At 46.8% G+C, this 23347-nt stretch overlaps 1 protein-coding gene across 1 annotated transcript in view; it reads left to right on the forward strand.

Annotated features, from left to right (window-relative positions):
• The window catches only part of myo10 (myosin X), a 52023-nt gene that overhangs the window by 20125 nt on the left and 8551 nt on the right, over positions 1-23347 (forward strand). Inside the window, exons 5-35 of the mRNA XM_080011702.1 lie at positions 1200-1325; positions 1732-1856; positions 2158-2171; positions 2341-2425; positions 2510-2613; positions 2704-2833; positions 3151-3269; positions 3577-3723; positions 6857-6957; positions 7088-7154; positions 7258-7350; positions 7605-7673; positions 8097-8179; positions 8746-8851; positions 9137-9217; positions 15702-15826; positions 16071-16185; positions 16755-16861; positions 16944-17210; positions 17356-17389; positions 17481-18359; positions 18502-18616; positions 19484-19727; positions 20051-20146; positions 21108-21201; positions 21297-21352; positions 21471-21613; positions 21890-22081; positions 22269-22426; positions 22631-22754; positions 23024-23321. Coding sequence (XP_079867828.1) covers positions 1200-1325; positions 1732-1856; positions 2158-2171; positions 2341-2425; positions 2510-2613; positions 2704-2833; positions 3151-3269; positions 3577-3723; positions 6857-6957; positions 7088-7154; positions 7258-7350; positions 7605-7673; positions 8097-8179; positions 8746-8851; positions 9137-9217; positions 15702-15826; positions 16071-16185; positions 16755-16861; positions 16944-17210; positions 17356-17389; positions 17481-18359; positions 18502-18616; positions 19484-19727; positions 20051-20146; positions 21108-21201; positions 21297-21352; positions 21471-21613; positions 21890-22081; positions 22269-22426; positions 22631-22754; positions 23024-23321 — 4497 coding nt within the window. The remainder of the gene's footprint in view (positions 1-1199; positions 1326-1731; positions 1857-2157; positions 2172-2340; positions 2426-2509; positions 2614-2703; positions 2834-3150; positions 3270-3576; positions 3724-6856; positions 6958-7087; positions 7155-7257; positions 7351-7604; positions 7674-8096; positions 8180-8745; positions 8852-9136; positions 9218-15701; positions 15827-16070; positions 16186-16754; positions 16862-16943; positions 17211-17355; positions 17390-17480; positions 18360-18501; positions 18617-19483; positions 19728-20050; positions 20147-21107; positions 21202-21296; positions 21353-21470; positions 21614-21889; positions 22082-22268; positions 22427-22630; positions 22755-23023; positions 23322-23347) is intronic.

Below are 23347 nucleotides of genomic sequence, written 5' to 3' on the forward strand. Positions count from 1 at the left end.
ACACAGTTACCCACACACACAAAACACACACAGTTACACACGCACACAATTACACACACACAATTATACACACACACACAGTTACACGCACACACAGTTACACACACACACACAAGTGCCACGGTGATGGAACGTCACTTCCTATTGGTCTGTGCACCAGCGTGACATTTAGAGGCGGAGCTACGCCCCATCGGGCCGCAGGACACACACTCTGTTGTCCCCTGTAGTGATGCATTGTGGGATAGTGTGAAGGCGTAAACACAAACAGCTCCCACTCGCCGTGTGGAGGTCAGAGGTCAGAGCGGACGGAAAGAAAACAAGATGAAGACCAAAGAAAAGAGGATGGATGATTGGTGTGTGTGTATATATATGTGTGTGTGTATATATACATATGTGTGTGTGTGTGTGTGTGTGTGTGTGTGTGTGTATATATGTGTGTATATATATATATATATATATATGTATATATACGTATATATGTGTGTGTATATAAATGTGTGTGTGTGTGTGTGTAATTTTGATTTTTTTTTTCAGCTCTTTGAGGTTGGTGGTTGGCCCCCCCTGGTGCCCACACCACCTCACTTATTTTCCCATGATGCACTTGGATGACATGACGCGTTGCTTTTCAACTTGAGTCAGTTGTCAGTGCTTGATTCAGCTCTGACCCAGTTTGTACTGGATATGACGTACACCACACCCAGCACACACACTTGTTTATTTTACATATATATATATATATATATATATATATATATATATATATATATATATATATATATATATGGTTATATTCTGTATATACAGTATATGTGTGTATATTTTGTATACAGTATGTTTTCCACTCACAGTGTGTCTTTGCTCTGGTATAAATCCAACCTTCATGTTTGAGATGTGGTATAATGAGGACGTGAAGGGGCCCACCACCCCCAAGCGAGCATCCATCACAACTACAAATCAAACTCTGCTCAGTCCCCGAAGGTCCCCAAGCCCGGGCCGTCGGGTCACCCAAGCCCGGGCCGTCGGGTCCCGGACAGAATGATTCACATGTAATGGGGTTTCCTCCTTTAGAGAACGGTGGAGAAGTGGAAAAGCAAGTTGGGTCCTGGGACATGACACATGTTCCATATTGGAAATGATGTTGTTGTTATGATTATTATTGTTGTATTATACTGACCGGGGCCTTACGTTGGGCCCCCCAGTGGTGAGAGCGGGGCCGGGAAGACGGAGAGCACCAAGCTGATCCTCAGGTTCTTGTCGGCCATGAGCCAGCGCTGTCCGTGCACGGAGCGGACGGCGCATGTGGAGGAGGCGCTGCTGGAGAGCAGGTGGGTGCCACGCCCACACACCAGGACCAAACCTACATCACACTAAAGCAAGAAGAGCATCCAAGTCAAAAGATAAGAACAGTCTGGAACACCTCCACACTGACACACTCTGAAATATCTGAAATATATACAAATGTACAACAGGACAAAGTGCAGTTTTCAGATATCAAAGTTGAAAGAGCAGTAAGTGTTTAAATCTTAAATGTCAATTCATCTGATCGACACCAATTTCATCAGAATGTGATTTAAATTTTTATGATACTGAAGAAAGAACTGTGTGAGTGAGCAGTCCAGTCGCTGCACCAGAAGGTTCCTCGGTCTGGGGCGTCCTGTCTGGGGTCTGGAACCTCTGTTTGACCCTCATAATGCCCCCCCCCACACCGCCCCCCTGCCCCCCTGCCCCCAGTCCCATCATGGAGGCCTTCGGGAACGCCAGGACCGTCTACAACAGCAACTCCAGCCGCTTCGGGAAGTTCATCCAGCTGCACTTCAGCCAGAGAGGGAACATCCAGGGAGGGAAGATCATCGACTGTATCCTTCAGCACACGGTCACTTCCTGGCTGGGAGGAGCACACAGGAAGTGCTTTTCAGTGGAAGGGCGATGGCTTTCAGCGGGCATGAAAGTTCATCATAAAGAACATGAAGCTCTTTGTTCCAATTTCATAACCACAGTCCCTGCTCTGCTCCTGGCTCCTGATTGGTTAGTCGCTGCAACCAGCGCTGAGTTGTTTCTGAGTAATGACCAGTCGGTAAACGATGACCGTTGCTACGGCAACCACTTCTACATTTCCTATGTTGTTGAAGTCCTTGACAAAGCCTTCTCCGACCACAGACCTTTTAGAGAAGGTGAGTCTCTGTTTGTTTCTAAGACGAGATCAGGCCGAAGAAGTAAAAGAATATGACACGTTTAGATACAACACCTTTAGACCTGAGCACTGAGTGGAAACAAAGCCGATGCGTTTTATGTTCTGGACGGACGTCATCATGTGACCGTCGTTTCGCCTTTTCCGGTCAGAACCGCGTGGTCCGTCAGAACCCTGGAGAGAGGAACTACCACGTCTTCTACGCTCTGCTGGCGGGAACCGACGCCCAGCAGCGAGGTGAGAAGAAACATCAGGGAACATGGAAAAACAACCCTGGGTGGGGAGGAGGTGTCCTCACGTTCTGTGTCCTCCTGCTTCCAGAGGCGCTGAGCTTGTCTCCTCCGGACGGGTTCCACTACCTGAGGCGCTCGGGCTGCGTGGCCGACAAGACCATCAACGACCAGCAGAGCTTCCAGGACGTCCTGGTACGTGGCTGAAGCCTGGCGCACTCGTCGCTAGAACGACGTCTGTTGGGATTGTTTCTCACTGACGTCGGTTGGTGTTTTTCTTCCCAGAATGCCATGCGGACCATGCAGTTCTCGGAGGAAAGCATCGGGGAGATCCTGCGCCTCCTGGCGGGGGTTCTTCACGCCGGGAACATCGAGTTCATGACGGCAGGAGGCGCTCAGGTCTCCTCCAAGTCGGGTCTGTTCCTCCTCCTCCTCCTCTTCGCCTTCCTGTCTCTGAAGGTCACTCCTGATCTTTTACTTCATGTGTGAATATTACTACAGGGGTCAAAGGTCACAGCTGAGAAGCAGGTGTCAGCAGAACCATTGCCATGGTTACTGTAGCTTGGCCCCTGATCCGTCATTAATAAAACATGAGGATTTTTATCAATATCTATATTAACTATATCCATATCATGAACACTGGGAATTATCTTACAATACCAGGATGTGATCTGACCCGGCCATAAACATGGTGGGTGTGAATTTTGACCCCTGGCCTATTTGTGTCCTCAGCGCTGACCCGGACCTCGGAGCTCCTGGGCCTGGACCCCGAGCAGCTGGCCGAGGTCCTGACCCACCGCTCCATGATCCTCCGAGGGGAGGAGATCTGCACCCCGCTGACCGTGGAACAGGTGGGTGCTGGTTCTTTCACGCGTAACTGGTGGTGTCATCACGACTGACGAACAGTGGTGTAAGGGGATGGCACCAACCATCTCACCATGCTAGGATGAGCAACATTAGGAGGTTGAGCTCATTCTGATGAACAGAGCTGCTGTTCTGCCGGAGCCAAAAGATCCAAGGAGGAGGGGGTCTCCATGGTGCCAGGGTTCAGCCTGCAGGGGGCACCAAACAGTTTGACGGTTGATGTTACGTCTGAAAAACATTATTCTCAAAGTGTTGAACACAACACGCTTGTTTTTCTCCCATAATGCTTTGCAGGCAGTGGACTCCAGAGACTCCATGGCCATGGCGCTCTACTCACAGTGCTTCACCTGGATCATCCGCAAGCTCAACAACCGCATCCGGGGGAAGGAGGACTTCAAGTCCATCGGCATCCTCGACATCTTCGGGTTCGAGAACTTTGAGGTGAGTTGAACCAAACAGAACTTCCCAGGACCGAGAACTCTGGAACACCTTCATAGAACCAAACAACAAACAAACAAATCTTGGATTCATGTTCATTTCCTTTCTCTTTTTTTCTTTTTTTTACCTGTGTTGTCATCATGCTGGACATACTACACAGAGAACTTGTTCCATTGCATGAAACAAACAGAAACAAACATGTACATGGAAAAACATAAACATAGAAACAAACATGTACATGGAAAAATATGAACATAGAAACAAACAACATGTACATGGAAAAACATAAACATAGAAACAAACATGTACATGGGGATGGTAGCTCAGGAGCTAGAGCTGGTCGTCTCGTAATCTAAAGGTTGCTGGTTGGATCCCAGGCTCCTCCTGCTAGCATGCTGTAGTGTCCTTGAGCAAGACACTTAACCCCTAATTGCTCCTGATGGCTGCGTCCGTCGGTGTTTGAATAATTGTAAGTGGCTTTGAATAAAAGCGTCTGCTAAAATTGCATTTAGCAATTATTAATTAGTAGTGTAATGTAATACACGGAGGAAAAACATAAACATAGAAACAAACGACAACATGTACATGAAAAAACATAAACATAGAAACAAACAACATTCACCAAAAACAGACATTAGACGACAACATGTATTGAAACAGTGAATTAGGCCCAGGAAAACAACATGTACATGGAAAAACATAAACATAGAATCAAACAACATGTACATGGAAAAACATAAAAATAGAAACAAACAACATGTACATGGAAAAATATAAACATAGAAACAAACAACATGTGCATGGAAAAACATAAACATAGAATCAAACAACAACATGTACATGGAAAAACATAAACATAGAAACATACAACATGTACATGGAAAAATATAAACATAGAAACAAACAACAACATGTGCATGGAAAAACATAAACATAGAAACAAACATGTACATGGAAAAATATGAACATAGAACATAGAAACTAACATCATGTACATGGAAAAACATAAACATAGAAACTAACAACATGTGCATGGAAAAACATAAACATAGAAACAAACATGTACATGGAAAAACATAAACATAGAAACAAACATGTACATGGAAAAATATGAACATAGAAACTAACATCATGTACATGGAAAAACATAAACATAGAAACAAACAACATGTACATGGAAAAACATAAACAGAAACAAACAACATGTACATGGAAAAACATAAACATAGAAAGAAACAACATGTACATGGAAAAATATAAACATAGAAACAAACAACAACATGTGCATGGAAAAACATAAACATAGAAACAAACATGTACATGGAAAAATATGAACATAGAACATAGAAACTAACATCATGTACATGGAAAAACATAAACATAGAAACTAACAACATGTGCATGGAAAAACATAAACATAGAAACAAACATGTACATGGAAAAACATAAACATAGAAACAAACATGTACATGGAAAAACATAAACATAGAAACAAACATGTACGTGGAAAAATATGAACATAGAAACTAACATCATGTACATGGAAAAACATAAACATAGAAACAAACAACATGTACATGGAAAAACATAAACAGAAACAAACATGTACATGGAAAAACATAAACATAGAAACAAACAACATGTACATGGAAAAATATAAACATAGAAACAAACAACAACATGTGCATGGAAAAACATAAACATAGAAACAAACATGTACATGGAAAAATGTGAACATAGAACATAGAAACTAACATCATGTACATGGAAAAACATAAACATAGAAACTAACAACATGTGCATGGAAAAACATAAACATAGAAACAAACATGTACATGGAAAAACATAAACATAGAAACAAACATGTACATGGAAAAACATAAACATAGAAACAAACATGTACATGGAAAAATATAAACATAGAAACAAACAACAACATGTGCATGGAAAAACATAAACATAGAAACAAACATGTACATGGAAAAATATGAACATAGAAACTAACATCATGTACATGGAAAAACATAAACATAGAAACAAACAACATGTACATGGAAAAACATAAACAGAAACAAACAACATGTACATGGAAAAACATAAACATAGAAACAAACAACATGTACATGGAAAAATATAAACATAGAAACAAACAACAACATGTACATGGAAAAACATAAACATAGAAACAAACATGTACGTGGAAAAATATGAACATAGAAACTAACATCATGTACATGGAAAAACATAAACATAGAAACAAACAACATGTACATGGAAAAACATAAACAGAAACAAACATGTACATGGAAAAACATAAACATAGAAACAAACAACATGTACATGGAAAAATATAAACATAGAAACAAACAACAACATGTGCATGGAAAAACATAAACATAGAAACAAACATGTACATGGAAAAATGTGAACATAGAACATAGAAACTAACATCATGTACATGGAAAAACATAAACATAGAAACTAACAACATGTGCATGGAAAAACATAAACATAGAAACAAACATGTACATGGAAAAACATAAACATAGAAACAAACATGTACATGGAAAAACATAAACATAGAAACAAACATGTACATGGAAAAATATAAACATAGAAACAAACAACAACATGTGCATGGAAAAACATAAACATAGAAACAAACATGTACATGGAAAAATATGAACATAGAAACTAACATCATGTACATGGAAAAACATAAACATAGAAACAAACAACATGTACATGGAAAAACATAAACAGAAACAAACAACATGTACATGGAAAAACATAAACATAGAAACAAACAACATGTACATGGAAAAATATAAACATAGAAACAAACAACAACATGTACATGGTAAAACATAAACATAGAAACGAACAGACTTGACACGAACCGGCTGCGGTTCGGGCCCCGAAGGTGAGCTGGCCCGCCCCGCCGCAGCCGACCAGACGCCCCACCCAGCGCCGAGCGCCCATCCACGTAGCCGAGTGTGCTCAGCGCAGGGCACCCGGTTCAGTTCCTTTCACAAAATGTCAAAACCTTTTGAACTAAAAGATAAATAGTGAAAAATAAAGATATTTACCTTCTATCTTCTTCACCAGTGCTGAACCGTAACAACCTTGTTTCCAGGTGAACCGCTTTGAGCAGTTCAACATTAACTACGCCAACGAGAAGCTGCAGGAGTATTTCAACAAGCACATCTTCTCCCTGGAGCAGCTCGAGTACAACAAGTAGGTGGTGCTCTGGAGTATGACTCAAAGAGGGTGTAGAACAGATTAGATCCTGGAGGTCCCCGGGTCTGATCCATGTCCAGATATGAAGGTGATGTTGGATTGATCTGGTCCACGTTGTCTCCTCCAGAGAAGGTCTGGTCTGGGAGGACATCAACTGGATGGACAACGGGGAGTGTCTGGACCTGATCGAGAAGGTAGGGTGGTGGTCGGGTGTAGTTCTTATTGGTGACCAGCAGGCGGCTCCATCAGATGTATCTGATGAAGATGATGATGATGATGATGAGTGTGTTTCCATAGAAACTGGGCCTCCTTGCGCTGATGAATGAGGAGAGTCACTTCCCCAAAGCGACCGACGCAACTTTACTGGAGAAACTGCACAGCCAGCACTCAGTAGGAGCTACTCCACCTCTGCAACTACTCTACTCCACCTTTACTCTACTCCACCTCTGCTCTTCCTCTGCTTTGCCAGTACAACTACTCTACCTCCACCTCTACTACACCTCTACTCTGCGCCGCCCAATCTCTACTCTGCCTATAGTTTACCTCTGCTCTGCCACAACTCCACCTCCACTCCACCTCCACTCCACCTCTACTCTGTGGTTGCTCTCATGTAAACGTTACTTTTTCTTCTTGTTTTTCTGCAGAACAACCCATTCTACGTGAAGCCCCGTGTGGCCGTGCACGCCTTTGCAGTCAAGCACTACGCAGGAGAGGTCAATGTCTATTTATTGTATAATATACTTACAATACACCAATAGCATACCAATGATATACTTTACTATTATAGTTTACTATTATATATCATGATAGAGCCTGTTATAGCATTATATTCGGCTAGAATAATGACAATAGTAATAGTAATTAATAATAATAAATATAACCCCTCCTGGGGGTTGTCTAAGGAACTGCATGGGGTTTACAGCCAAATTATTGAATTTATTATTTCACTTAATTACGTATTTTAAAACTTTTTTAACAAGACATTCACTTTTTGATTTAGAATCTGAAGAGATATCATATGAAATGTGTTTATATACTAAAACAAACCAACACGTAAAACAATAATATTATAGTATATTACAGTTCAGTTTTTGTCTGAACTGTAATATGTAATATGCACCTGGTGGTGCGCTCAGGTGGTGTACGACGTCCGTGGGACACTGGAGAAAAACAGAGACACGTTCAGAGACGACGTCCTCAACCTGCTAAGAGAGAGCAGGTCAGTCTCCACCTAGTACGACCACCCTCCACCCAGTACGACCACCCTCCACCCAGTACGACCACACTCCACTCAGTACGACCACCCTCCACCCAGTACGACCACACTCCACTCAGTACGACCACCCTCCACCCAGTACGACCACCCTCCACCCAGTACGACCACACTCCACCCAGTACGACCACCCTCCACCCAGTACGACCACCCTCCGCCCAGTACCACCAGACTCCGCCCAGTACCACCAGACTCCGCCCAGTACCACCGGACTCCGCCCCGTATGACCACACTCCACCCAGTGCGACTACACTTCACCCAGTAAGACCACACTCCGCCCAGTACCACCACACTCCGCCCAGTACCACCAGACTCCGCCCAGTACCACCAGACTCCGCCCAGTACCACCACACTCCGCCCAGTACCACCACACTCCACCCAGTGCGACCACACTCCGCCCAGTACGACCAGACTCCACCCAGTACGACCAGACTGTACTAGTGACGCGAGGAATTCTACTTTGGGCTGTAGTCAATGTGTACTTAGTGTATTTTCTGTGTACTGTGCTCCAGGTTGGACTTTGTGTACGACCTGTTTGAACTGGTTTGCGGGCGCAGCCAGGAGGCGCTACGCTGCAGCTCCACCCAGCGCAGAGCCACCGTCAGCTCCCAGTTCAGGGTGAGGAGCTGGAAAACTTGAAATACTATGAAGTACAGCAAATAGAACAAGTACTCTGCACTGTTTTTACAGTAAGATTCAACTGGAGGTCTCTTCTGTGCCTTCTAGTTTCAGTGCTACTACTAGTCATAGTACTAATAGTAGTACTACTAGTAGTAGTAGTATTAATAGTAGTTCTAATAGTAGTACTAGTAGTAGCAATACTAGGTACTAGTACGAGGTACTAGTAGTAGGAGTTCCAGGTACCAGTAGTAGGACTGGTTGATCTTGTCTTGTTTTACCCAGAATTCCCTGCACTCCCTCATGGCGACGCTCAGCTCCTCCAACCCTCACTTCGTCAGATGCATCAAACCAAACGTACACAAGGTGAGAGCTGAGCCTTCATCTCATCCTCCTCCTCCTCCTCCTCATCCTCATTATCCTCATCATCCTCCTCCTCATCCTCATCCTCATCCTCATTATCCTCCTCATCCTCATCCTCCTCCTCATCCTCATCATCCTCCTCATCCTCATCATCCTCCTCATCCTCTTCATCCTCCTCATCCTCCTCCTCTTCATCCTCCTCATCATCCTCCTCTTCATCCTCATCTTCATCATCCTCATCATCCTCCTCATCCTCATCCTCATCCTCATCCTCATTATCCTCCTCATCCTCATCATCCTCCTCATCCTCATCCTCCTCCTCATCCTCTTCATCCTCCTCATCCTCTTCATCCTCCTCATCCTCCTCCTCTTCATCCTCCTCATCATCCTCCTCTTCATCATCCTCATCATCCTCCTCATCCTCATCCTCCTCCTCCCCGCTCCATCCTCTGCCTGCACCCTAACCCTTCCATCTTCAGGCTCCTCCACAGAATAAAAACAGTGACTCTTTGACTCTTCATGTTTTTATCGTTGTCGTTCTTCTTGTGACTCCAATAAAAAATGATCTTTGAATTTTTTTGGGACTTGGAACAAATTCATTATATTTCAATTCATTTCAACAGAGAAGATTCATTTGTAAAACCAGCTCCGTCACAGAAGCGGTTCCGAGGTTCCACTGTATATGTATATATACATATATGTACTTATATATATGTATATGTTCTTATATATATGTGTATATATACATATATGTACTTATATATATATACATAGATGTACTTTTATACAGTATATGTATATGTACATATATGTACTGTATATGTATATAAACATATACATATATGTACTTATATACAGAATATGTATATATACATATATGTACTTATATATGTATATATACATATATGTACTTATATACTGTATATGTATACATACATATATACTTATATATAAGTATAAATATGTGTATATATACATATATGTACTTATATACAGTATATGTATATATACATATATGTACTTATATACAGTATATATACATCTATGTACTTATATACAGTATATATACATCTATGTACTTATATACAGTATATATACATATATGTACTTATATGTACTTATATACTGTATATGTATATGTACTTATATATGTATATATACATATATGTACTTATATACTGTATATGTACTTATATACTGTATATGTATATATACATATATGCACTTATATATATGTATGCCCCATACCAGCCCCTACCGGCCCCATACTGGCCCCATACCGGCTCCTACCGGCCCCTACAGCTCCATACCGGCCCCATAATTCAAGATTCAAGATTTTTATTTGTCACATACATATACATACTTCCATACATATATGCAGTGAAATGTAATAGCATAATGTAATAACGTAAATAATAATAATAATAAATAATAAATAATGTAATAGCATGTAATAACGGCTCCATACCGGCCCCATACCGACTTCTACCGGCCCCTACCAGCCCCTACTGGCCCCTACCGGCTCCTACGGCCCCCCTGAGCTGCCCCCTCATCTGCCTGGTTGCTGGTTGGGACGGAGGCTTGATTCAGATGAAATGACTTGAAGTAAAAGTTGTTCCTCACGTCTTGATGTGGAAACGTGTTGTTGTTGTTGTTGTTGTTGTTGTTATGATGCACGGTGGTGACTGGTGGGGAGACAGGCGGGGACAGTGAGACAGGTAGAGTAGGGACAGTGAGACAGGTTTGATATTTTCGTCCAGTTCCTCTTCTTTGGTGTCACTTTATTCTTTTGTTCTTTTTTTTGAACGTAAACAGCCCCAGCCTCCTCTACCCACAATGCACTGCTGCTGACACACACACACACACACACTTCTCTTTCTCTCTGTCTGTCTGTCTGTCTCTGTCTCTCTCTCTCTCTCTCTGTCTCTGTCTCTCTCTCTCTCTCTCTCTCTCTCTCTCTCTCTCTCTCTCTCTCTCTCTCATACACAAATTAGCCTCAGCAGGCCTGCGTTGCCATGGTAACCCCCCCCGCAGGCTTTAAAGCCTTTGTTCGGCCTCGTTCTCCTCAGTGTGTGTGGATGAGCGAGGAGGAAAGTTTCTGTCTGAGGGTCTTGGATTAAAACAGGACCAGGACCTGGACCAGGACCTCGACCTGGACCATGCAGGTCCATGGTAAGCTCAGCTTGTGAGCCTCAGGCTGTGTTCAGTGCTAACTAGTGGATGAAGATGAAGCTTTTTGTCAACTTCCTGAACAGAACATTTCCTCCGTTCTGTTGATGTTCTGTTGATGTTCTGTCGATGTTCTGTTGACGTCCTGTTGATGTTCTGTCGATGTTCTGTTGACGTCCTGTTGACCTTCTGTCGATGTTATGTCTACGTTCTGTTGATGTTCAGTTGACGTTCTGGCGACGTTCTGTTGACGTTCTGTCGATGTTCTGTTGACGTTCTGTCGATGTTATGTTGATGTTCTGTCAGTGTTCTGTTGACGTTCTGTCAGTGTTCTGTTGACGTTCTGTTGACGTTCTGTTGACGTTCTGTTGACGTTCTGTCGATGTTATGTTGACGTTCTGTCGATGTTCTGTTGATGTTCTGACGTCGTTCTGATGATATTCTGATGATGTTCTGTTGACGTCCTGTTGACGTTCTGTCGATGTTCTGTCAACGTTCTGTTTATGTTCTGTTTACGTCCTGTTGACGTTCTGTCGATTTTCTGTTGACTCTCTGTTCACGTTCTGTTGATGTTCTTTTGACGTTCTGTCTATGTTCTGTTGACGTCCTGTTGACGTTCTGTCGATGTTCTGTTGACGTTCTGTCGATGTTCTGTTGACGTTCTGTCGATGTTCTGATGATGTTCTGTTGACGTCCTGTTGACGTTCTGTCAATGTTATTTCTACGTTCGGTCGACGTTCTGTTGATGTTCTGTTTACATTCTGTTCACGTTCTGTCGATGTTCTGTTCACGTTCTGTTGACGTTCTGTCAATGTTATGTCTACGTTCGGTCGACGTTCTATTGATGTTCTGTTTACGTTCTGTCGACGTTCTGTTGACGTTCTGTCGACGTTCTGTCGATGTTCTGTTGACGTTCTGTCGATGTTCTGTTGACGTTCTGATGATGTTCTGATGATGTTCTGTTGACGTCCTGTTGACGTTCTGTCAATGTTATGTCTACGTTCGGTCGACGTTCTGTTGATGTTCTGTTGATGTTCTGTTTACATTCTGTTGACGTTCTGTCGATGTTCTGTTGACGTTCTGTTGACGTTCTGTTGATTCTCCTGGTTCTCCTGGTTGTAGATGTTAGAACGTTTCTTCCTCTGTGTCATCCTGCAGTCTCCATGACAGTCTCTGGCCTCCACCCCTCGAACCCGGGGCTCCACCCTCCTTTTATCCTGGTCCATTATCCTGGTCCATTGTCCAGGTCTCTTCTGGTCTTTGTATTGAAAAGTAAAGTTTTGGCTCTGCCTCCTGGACCCTCATGCTGCCCTTCAGGATGAAGATAAGTAGCTGCTTGAAATGATGCTGCTTTCGAGGAGCATTAGAGGATGGATGGAGTGATAGAGTAATAGAGATGTACAGTGGGGCAAAAAAGTATTTAGTCAGCCACCAATGTGCAAGTTCTCCCACTTAAAAAGATGAGAGAGGCCTGTTATTTTCATCATAGGTTCACCTCGAATATGAGAGACAAAATGAGAAAAAAAAATCCAGAAAATCACATTGTCTGATTTTTAAAGAATTATTTGCAAATTATGGTGGAAAATAAGTATTTGGTCAATAACAAAAGTTCATCTCAATACTTTGTTATATACCCTTTGTTTGCAATGACAGAGGTCAAACGTTTTCTGTAAGTCTTCACAAGGTTTTCACACACTGTTGCTGGTATTTTGGCCCATTCCTCCATGCAGATCTCCTCTAGAGCAGTGATGTTTTGGGGCTGTCGCTGGGCAACACGGACTTTCAACTCCCTCCAAAGATTTTCTATGGGGTTGAGATCTGGAGACTGGCTAGGCCACTCCAGGACCTTGAAATGCTTCTTACGAAGCCACTCCTTCGTTGCCCGGGCGGTGTGTTTGGGATCATTGTCATGCTGAAAGACCCAGCCACGTTTCATCTTCAATGCCCTCGCTGATGGAAGGAGGTTTTCACTCAAAATCTCACGATACATGGCCCCATTCATTCTTTCCTTTACACGGATCAGTCGTCCTGGTCCCTTTGCAGAACACAGCCCCAAAGCATGATGTTTCCACCCCCATGCTTCACAGTAGGTATGGTGTTCTTTGGATGCAACTCAGCTTTCTTTCTCCTCCAAACACGACAAGTTGAGTTTTTACCAAAAAGTTGTATTTTAGTTTCATCTGACCATATGACATTCTTCCAATTCCTCTTCTGGATCATCCAAATGCTCTCTAGCAAACTTCAGACGGGCCTGGACATGTACTGGCTTAAGCAGGGGGACACGTCTGGCACTGCAGGATTTGACTCCCTGGCGGCGTAGTGTGTTACTGATGGTAGCCTTTGTTACTTTGGTCCCAGCTCTCTGCAGGTCATTCACTAGGTCCCCCCGTGTGGTTCTGGGATGTTTTCTCACTGTTCTTGTGATCATTTTGACCCCACGGGGTGAGATCTTGCATGGAGCCCCAGATCGAGGGAGATTAACAGTGGTCTTGTATGTCTTCCATTTTCTAATAATTGCTCCCACAGTTGATTTCTTCACAACAAGCTGCTTACCTATTGCAGATTCAGTCTTCCCAGCCTGGTTCAGGTCTACAATTTTGTTTCTGGTGTCTTTTGACAGCTCTTTGGTCTTGGCCATAGTGGAGTTTGGAGTGTGACTGTTTGAGGTTGTGGACAGGTGTCTTTTATACTGATAACGAGTTCAAACAGGTGCCATTAATACAGGTAACGAGTGGAGGACAGAGGAGCCTCTTAAATAAAACGTAGCAGGTCTGTGAAAACCAGAAATCTTGCTTGTTTGTAGGTGACCAAATACTTATTTTACCGAGGATTTTACCAATTAATTCATTAAAACTCCTACAATGTGACAGTTACAGGCCTCTCTCATCTTTTTAAGTGGGAGAACTTGCACAATTGGTGGCTGACTAAATACTTTTTTGCCCCACTGTAGATGGGTGGACAGACAGACAGTTGTGCTTCCTGTCCCACTGCGGCCTCACTGTCCAGTTCTGAGCCTCAGCAGCTGAAGCCGCTGTGGTTCCTCTTCATCCACTTCAAGGTTCCACATGGTGTACTTCAGAGATGCTCTTCAGCACTGGTGGAGTGGCTGCTTCTCTGACTTCCTGTGCTTCTACTTCCTGTATGGTAGCAGTCTGACCTCTGACCTCTCTCATTCTGCACTGGAGGCTTTTAAATTCTAGAGACGTTGTGGTGAAGATCCAGGAGATCAGCAGGTTGTGAGATCTGGACCAGGAGATCTAAACTGAGCAGCAGGTGGCGCTGATACAGTGTCTCTGAGATGGATGGATGGGTGGGGGCAGAGAGAGATAGACAGGAGACACAGGGAACCTCTGTGACTCTTTGTCCCATAATGCTAATCACATACAGTATATGCTAATTAGTGTTATGCTAATGAGGTCACTGGTGATGAAGGGTGACCTTCAGAAAGTCTTCATCGCCCAATTGACCGTCAATGGACGACAGGGGAGAAGGACCCGAATAAAGGAGGCTTTAAGGAGGGAGAGAACGCTTCCTCTCATTCTGAGCCCCGCCCGCCCACTGGGGTCAGAGGTCAGCGGGTCCCCGGGACAATGTGATGAAGGGGTGCTGTAAGTCAGTGGCTCCATCCCCACTTGAGCGTCCATCAGAAGTTTACCACTGTGTTGGTCTGATGACCAGCTCAACGCGGTGATGGAGCAGAACGAGGAGAAGGCGGCGAAGTCCAGAGATGAGCTTTGAGGAAACGCTCCACCTTCTCCATGCCGTTATCAAAAACACCGTCACGACGAGGAACCGCTTCCTGGACTGTACCTCCGCTTCCTGGACGGTGCCTCCCCATCCTGGATGGTTACAAGAATGAAACGATTTTAGCTCCATGAGATCCAAGCTGTGTAGTACTGTGTGTAGTACTGTGTGTAGTGCAGTGTGTAGTGCAGTGTGTAGTACTGTGTGTAGTGCTCTGTAGTACTCTGCATGGTATCAATTGGACAGCAATTGGTTATGCAAGTGTCATAAAGGACACTTGCATAACAGTCGCTCAGTGTTTGGATCGTTACAGAGATTCAAGAAACTGAAATTATTATTATTATTATTATTATTATTATATAATTATATTATCATTTATTTTGTTATATTTAGTATTATTATTATATTATTCCCAGCAGCTTTTCGAGGCTCATTGAAACGTTGAGCTTCAGCCGAGGTTTAACTTTGTGTCAAAATGGCTGCCTCAACCTATTCTTCGATCCTTCGAGCCCGAATGGCTCCTCCCCCTCTACAGTGCCCTGACCACGCCCTGTCTCCCCCTCCTCCCCTCCAGATGCCTGAACAGTTCAACCAGACCGTGGTTCTGAACCAGCTCCGCTACTCCGGCATGTTGGAGACGGTGAAGATCCGACGCAGTGGCTTCCCGGTGCGACGGGTCTTCCAGGACTTCTGTTCCAGGTTGCTACTACAGACCGCCACTAACCCACAGACTGCCGCTGACCCACAGACCGCCGCTGACCCACAGACTGCCGCTGACCCACAGACCGCCGCTGACCCACAGACCGCCGCTGACCCACAGACCGCCGCTGACCCACAGACCGCCGCGGACCTACAGACCGCCGCTGACCCACAGACTGCCACTGACCTACGGACAGTTCGAGCTGTAGCTTGTCTTGAGTCCGGTGTTTGTCCTGGTCTCCAGGTACAAGGTGCTGATGAGGGGCGCAGTGGTGCAGGACGAGCACAGGGGGCGCTGTGTCCAGCTGCTCCAGCTCTATGACAGCAGCAGCAGCGAATGGCAGCTGGGAAAGACCAAGGTGAGGGGCGGGGCTGAGGTGGGGGTGGGGCTGAGGGGTGGGGCTGAGGTGGGGGTGGGGTTGAGGTGGGGGGCGGGAGTCCCATAATGCACTGCAAACTCTCAAGCCCTGCCTCATCTGGGAGTGCACCTCAGGGCCTCAGCCATGGTGCTATTTCTCTGGCTCCGCCCCCAGTCTTAATATTCCTGATCTCCCCACATCTGCCTCCTCCGCCATGTTGGTTCCACCACGTTTCCATGGCAACGCAATGTGAGTTCAGTCAAATGTAATGCAGCTTGAACTGACTTTCATCCTCTTCCTCCTCTCCCCCTTCTCCCCTTCCTCCTCTCCTCCTCCTCTCCCCCTTCCTCCAATCTTCCTCTCCTCTTCCTCCTCCTTTCTCCTCCTCTTTCTCTCCTCCCATCCCCCCCCATCCTCCTCTCATCTCATCCTCCTCCCCCTTCCTTTCTCCTTTCCTCCTCCCCTCCTTCCTCTTCTCTCATCCTCCTCCTCTCCTCCCCCTCCTCCTTTCCCCTTCATCCTCCTCTTCCTTTTCTTCCTCCTCTTCCTCCTTTCCTTCTCTCCTCCAGGTGTTCCTCAGGGAGTCTCTGGAGCTCCGCCTGGAGAAGCAGCGCGAGGTGGAGGTTCTTAGAGCGGCCATGATCATCCAGGCCCATATCCTGGGCTACAGGGCCCGGTAGGTCCCGCCCGGGTACAGCCCATAATACCGCTGCTACTACTACATTAATTCAGTACCCTGACTCTCCCTCCCCCGACAGGAAGCAGTACAGGAAGCTGCAGCAGTGCATTGTGGTAATCCAGAAGAACTACCGCGCCCTCTACTGGCGGAGGAGGTTCCTGCTTCTGCGCTGGGCCACCATCACCTTCCAGAGACGCCTGAGGGGCCAGAGGGCCAGGAGGACCTTCTACCACCTCCTGCAGGAGAGGAGGCGGAAGGAGGAGGAGGAGAGGAGGAGGAGGGAGGAGGAGGAGGAGAAGGAGGAGAAGGAGAGGAGGAAGAAGGAGGAAGAAGAGGAGATGGAGAGGTTATTAAAATGTTTCTATATTTCATATTCATCGGATGAAATGTGTAGAATCTAGAAGCCTAGAAGACTCTGACATTCACAGCATAGATAAACAGGAAGTGCTTCCAACCGTTCCCTGTTTTTTCACGTCTGTTTGTTTGTGCAGAGTGCGACGGCGGCTGCAGCGACTGGACACTGAGGTATAAACACACTTTATGTGAATTTATCAAGGTGAAGCAGGTTTGAGATAAGATCGGATTGGATCAGCAGTACTGTGTTCTGTCCTTCCAGGCTGAGGACGCCAGGAGGAGACAGGAGGAACTCCCTGAGCGCAGCCCGTCCCCTTTCCAGTCAGCATCGGCATCCAGTTCCCCCGTTGGCCAGCAGGGGGCGCCAGAGCCCACCCAGGAGGCGGTGAGGCCGCAGGAGGCTTCCCAGGTGGAGGAGATCCTGCGTCTGGAGAGGGAGATCCAGGCATTGCAGCGGCAGAAGGAGCAACAGGAGCTGGCGCTGACAGAGGCATCGCTACAGCGGCTGCAGCAGCGCAGGGACCAGGAGTTGCGCCTCCTGGAGGACGAGGCCTGCAGGGCGGCGCAGCACTTTCTCGACTCGCTCAACTTCGACGAGATCGACGAGTGCGTGAGGAACATCGAGAGCTCGCTGGGCGTCGGCGAGGGCGACGGCAGAGAGGAGAAGGGCGGCGAGCAGCGGGGGGGAGGCCACGGCGAGGAGGAGGAGGAGGAGGTGGATGAAGGTTTGGGAGACGAAGACAAGGACTCCCCCAACCCCAGCGAGCACGGCCGCTCCGATGGCCAGCGCACCAGCGGCATCCGCACCAGCGACGACTCCTCCGAGGAAGACCCGTACGCCAATGAGGGCGTGGCCCCGGCCCCGCTCCTCACGGCCCCGTCCCCGGTCTGCCACAGCGCTTCCTGCAGCGGAGACTCAGCCTACTGCGGAGCCCAGGCACCGTCTGAGGCCCTGTCAGATGAGCTGGTGGAGCTGATCCCGCCCGACTCCGACTCGGACTACGACCGGGACGACTACGACGAGGGGGCGGTACAGCCCCCCCCCCACAGGGATCAGTGGTCCCCTGACTACCGCGGCTCCCTGGGGACTTACAGCGGCTCCGGGGCCTACCGCTTCAGCTCGGAGGGGCCACAATCCTCGGTGGGTGCTGCTGTAGTTTTCTGTAGATATGGTGTACATGTGGGGTTCCATCTCTGACTCTGACCGCTGTTTCACCCGGTCCTGCATGTGGGGTTCCGTCTCTGGCCCTGACCCTGGTCTCACCCGGTCCCGCTTGTTCCAGTTGGATGACAGTGACGAGGACCTGGAGCGTCTGGACCCCGAGGCGTCGTACCGCAGGGACTCTGTGTACAGCTGCGTCACGCTGCCCTACTTCCACAGCTTCCTGCACATCAGAGGTAATCCACCACACCACATGGAACCAGATTAGATGAGGATATATACTGTGTACTCTTGTACTATAAATACTATGAGACTATATATTATTATTAGTTATAAACTAGTCGTAATAGTTGTAAAACTAGTTGTACTAGATGTAAACTACTCATACTAGTTACAGACTAGTTATCAAAGCCTTGGCACAGTGTTGTTGTGTTGAGTTAAGCTGCTTTCACACATGCACTGCAACCCTGAAACCACCCTGACTTACCCACACAGCTCCCTGGTACCAAGTCTGTGTGAACAGAGCAGGTTATTGTCCGGATCATTCACAGCGAGCGAGTGGGCGTTTCGCATGTTGATGACGTCTCCATCATGCGACTGGTGATGTCATCAACACGAGACATGCCCACTCACCAAGGGTGAATAAGGGTAATTTATGTTGGTGCATGGAGCGTAGCTGTTTCCTATGCCTCTCTGCTTTCTTTTATCTTCCTTTCCGCTCAACCCTAACCCTTTCCATAAATACATGGAGTATCATCGCAAAAAAAAAGGACAAATACTGAATACTGAAAAGTCTGTAGCCTCGTCCGCCATCTTGGGTGTGTTGTAAAACTCAGCGTTATTGCGTCACGTCCTGCCTCCTGCACACTCCACCCAGGCTCCGCCCTCGTCTGGGAAAGGGCAACTCCAGACAATGTCCAGACCTGATTATCCGGACATTGTCTGGGGGTCATGTGTGAAAGCAGATGAAGTTGTCGTTACTATGGATACAGTAGGAACATTGTGGCTGCAGAGGAAGAACCAAACCTGGAACCATAACGATGCGGATTGGATTTCCACTGGGTTTTTAAAAGTCTTGTAACATGTTGCTGCTCCCCCTGCAGGCGGCCTGATGAACACATGGAAGCGGCGCTGGTGCGTGCTGAAGGACGAGACCTTCCTGTGGTTCAGGGCCAAACAGGAAGCTCTGAAGCAGGGCTGGCTGCTGAAGAAGGGCGGCGGCTCGTCCACACTGTCGCGACGCAACTGGAAGCGGCGCTGGTTCGTGCTGCGACAGAACCGCCTCATGTACTTCGAGAACGACGGCGAGGACAAGATGAAGGGGGCGCTGGACGTGCACGCCGCCAAGTAAGGAGGGGGCAGGGGGTGTGGACCAATAGCAGAGCAGCGTTGGTTCTCTGGCTCTGAAAGGGTCAGAGTCCAAAACACATTCGACACATTCGCTGCCACATCGTCCTGTTGAGATCAAATGGTTAGAGAATGATGTGACCCCTCCCTGGGCGTCGCCACGCCGATCTAGTCTCCCTTCATGGTCCAGGTTGCGGCTCCGCTACCTCAATGTAGTTTGAGGAGAAGGTTCTGTTTCTGTGGAGGCGGAGCTTCCCTGCATGTTGGGTTGAAACGAGATGTGATTGGTGGAGGAGCGATGACATCACAGCTGTTTGTCGCAGGGAGATCGTGGATGACACCGGGAGGGAGAACGCCATCGACATTGTGATGCCGGAGAGAACGTACCACCTGATCGCTGAGACGGCCGAGGACGCCAGGTGAGTTAAAAAAAACAATGTTTTTTTTAATCTAACCATTATTGGCCCAAAATCAGGTTTGAATATTCCTTTTGAAACAAACAACACAAAGGCTGGAATATATTATAATATCTATTATCATTTTAAAGTTACAGTTTCACCAACTTTCAGGCTGCGTCAGACTGAGTGGGGTGGGTGGGGTTGGGTGGGGTGGGTGGGGTTGGGCTCCTTTCTCAGGAATAATTACAGGATTTGATCCTTTTATTTTGCTCCTCTTTATTCTTTGGGATTTAGGGTTTTTCTTTTCACAATTGAATAGTTAAATAAACATGTTTTTCATATTGATTCATGTCGTCGTACCAGGTGGGCGTGGCCGACAAGTGGGCGTGGCCGACAGAAAAGAGCAGTTTATATGTTGTGTTTGGTGAATAATACAGAAGTTAAGGAACTTCAAATAATCTCAAACAAAATCCCTAAAAAAAACGCAACTAGATTATTTTCCCAAATTGTTCAGCCCTATTTTATAACTAGTATGTCTGGTTGTACAACTAGTTTGTCTGCTTGTACGACAGTTTGTCTGCTTGTACGACTAGTTTGTCTGCTTGTACGACAGTTTGTCTGCTTGTACGACTAGTTTGTCTGGTTGTACAACTAGTTTGTCTGCTTGTACGACAGTTTGTCTGCTTGTACGACTAGTTTGTCTGCTTGTACGACTAGTTCTAGCTTCCACTGAGAACAGTAGTCACATCAACATCGTGAACTATTCTAATACATTTGAATAAACATGTTACGCTGACGTTAGTCTCCATTGTAGTTTCTATGTAGCAGAGAGTATTAGCATGAGCATGTAGCGCAGTGACACAAGAGACTTGACACCCATAGTGCAAGTGGTTGCCGTGACAACGGTTGTCATTAGCAGGTGTCGTGACTCAGAGATGATCTGCTGACCAATGAGTGTGTGTGTGTGTGTGTGTGTGTGCAGCCAGTGGTTCAGCGTGCTCAGCCAGGTGCACGGCTCCACTGAGCAGGAGATCCGAGAGATGCACGACGAGCAGGCCAACCCCCAAAACGCTGTGGTGAGTCGCAAGGCATGCTGGGAAACTGGCTGTGTAGGAGTCTATGGCCTTGAAGGTGCTATATATGTGTTCGCATGTTCACCTCCTCCCCCCAGGGAACACTGGATGTGGGGATGATCGACTCGGTTTGTGCATCAGACAACCCAGAGAGGTGAGAAATGTTTAATTTCGTCAATCTGTCATCCCCCCATCTTTGTAACTTCATGTTGCCATAGAAACCAGTTTAGATTATTATAACTGGAGCTTAAAAGTGACCCGATACCCCCCAGGCCCCACTCCTTCGTGCTTCTCACCGCTCACCGGGTGCTGCAGTGCACGGCGGACAGCCCTGAGGAGATGCATCACTGGATCACTCTGCTGCAGCGCCACAAGGGGGCGCTGCGCGTGCTCGGCCAGGAGTTCATTATCCGAGGTTCCACACTTTCAATTTTTCATTCATTTCACAATCTGTTTATTTCTCGTTGTAGAGATTGATACCGAAAGTACAATTTGCATCAAATAAATTGTACTATACAAATTATTATTATTATATCGGAATATACAAAAAAAATTTCAGTTCCAGTTTTACGTACGTCTGGTTCTGATATTTAGTTTCTTTGCTCTATATTTTTAAAATAAGTACTTTTGTACCTAGTGGTCATGGGCGGGGTGAGGGTTCTTCTGAACGGGGTGTGTCTTGGTGCTGCAGGGTGGCTGCACAAGGAGCTGAGGAGCAGCAGCAGGGCATCGCTGCGGCTAAAAAAGCGCTGGTTCCTCCTGACCCACAACTCCCTGGACTACTACCGCAGCTCGGAGCGCCACGCCCTCAAGCTGGGGGCACTGGTGCTCAGCAGCCTCTGCTCTGTTCTCCCTCCCGACGAGAACGTCTTCAAAGAGACCGGTGAGGCCTGTGGGGGGCGCTCTGCTCCCAGGCTGTTAGGGTCTGGGTGCTGGTTCTGACGTAGTAAAATGTCTTTCTGGAGCATTACAGTGAAGTTATCTGTTTCAATGAAGTAACGTTACATGACAATAATCTGTTACATTAATGAAATCCATAACAGTAAAGTAATGCGTGTGGTGTGTGTCAGGCTACTGGAGTGTGGTGGTGTTCGGACGGAGGCACTTGTACCGGCTCTACACCAAGCTGCTGAGCGAGGCGTCACGCTGGGCCGGCGCCATCCAGAATGTCATCGACACCAAGGCTCCCGTGGACACGCCCACCCAGCAGCTGATCCAGGACATCAAGGTGGCATCACATCAAAACAAACATTTACACCAGTCCTGAAATGTCCAGTCTTCCATTGTAGTTTCCATGCCGCCCCACCAGACAATGTTAGCATTAGCATGTAGGCGGAGGGGCGGCCATCATTCAGAAATAACTGAGGAAGTGGCTGTGGTCCGGTCAGACCAAACTCGGGTTCTGACTCCAGGTTCTGCTGCTGTTCTGCAGGAGAACTGTCTGAACCCGGAGGTGGTGGAGCAGATCTACAGGAGGAATCCCATCCTGCGTCACAGCCTTCACCCGCTGCATGCACCACTGCTGCCCCTGCCCTATGGACACATCCAGCCCAGCTGTGAGTTAACCAGTCAGTCAACCAGTCGGTTGTTGGTCAGTCAGTACATTCAATATGTGTACAGCTCCCTAACATTGATGTGTGGATCGTCAGGAAAAACTAGTTCTGTATCTAGACCTCGACTCATGAAGCCTTCAGAACCTTGTCTCAGTAAACTCACCATGAAACAGAACCATTCCTTTTAACTGGTCAGAACAGTAGTTCATCTCCCTGGTAGAACCGAGTCTGACCAGGAGGTCTTTCTGTCTCTGAACCTCCTCCTCCTCCAGCACTGAAGAACAAGGGCCACACCACACTGCAGGAGGAGGCCCTGAAGGTGTTCAGCACCCTGCAGCACCTGGAGGGGGTGTCCGACCCGGTGCCCATCATCCAGGGGGTCCTGCAGACGGGCCAGGAGCTGAAGCCCCTCCGGGACGAGCTGTACTGCCAGCTGGTAAAGCAGACAGTGCGGGTCCCCCAGCCCGGCAGCCCCGGGAACCTGTGCAGCTGGAGGATCCTGGCCTGCATGTCCTGCACCTTCCTGCCCAGCAGGGGCATCCTGCGCTACCTCAAGTTCCACCTCAAGAGGTGAGCTGCAGCAGCAAACTGTTTTT

Source organism: Zeus faber (assembly GCF_960531495.2).
Source record: "Zeus faber genome assembly, chromosome: 12".
Classification (NCBI taxonomy): Eukaryota; Metazoa; Chordata; class Actinopteri; order Zeiformes; family Zeidae; genus Zeus; species Zeus faber.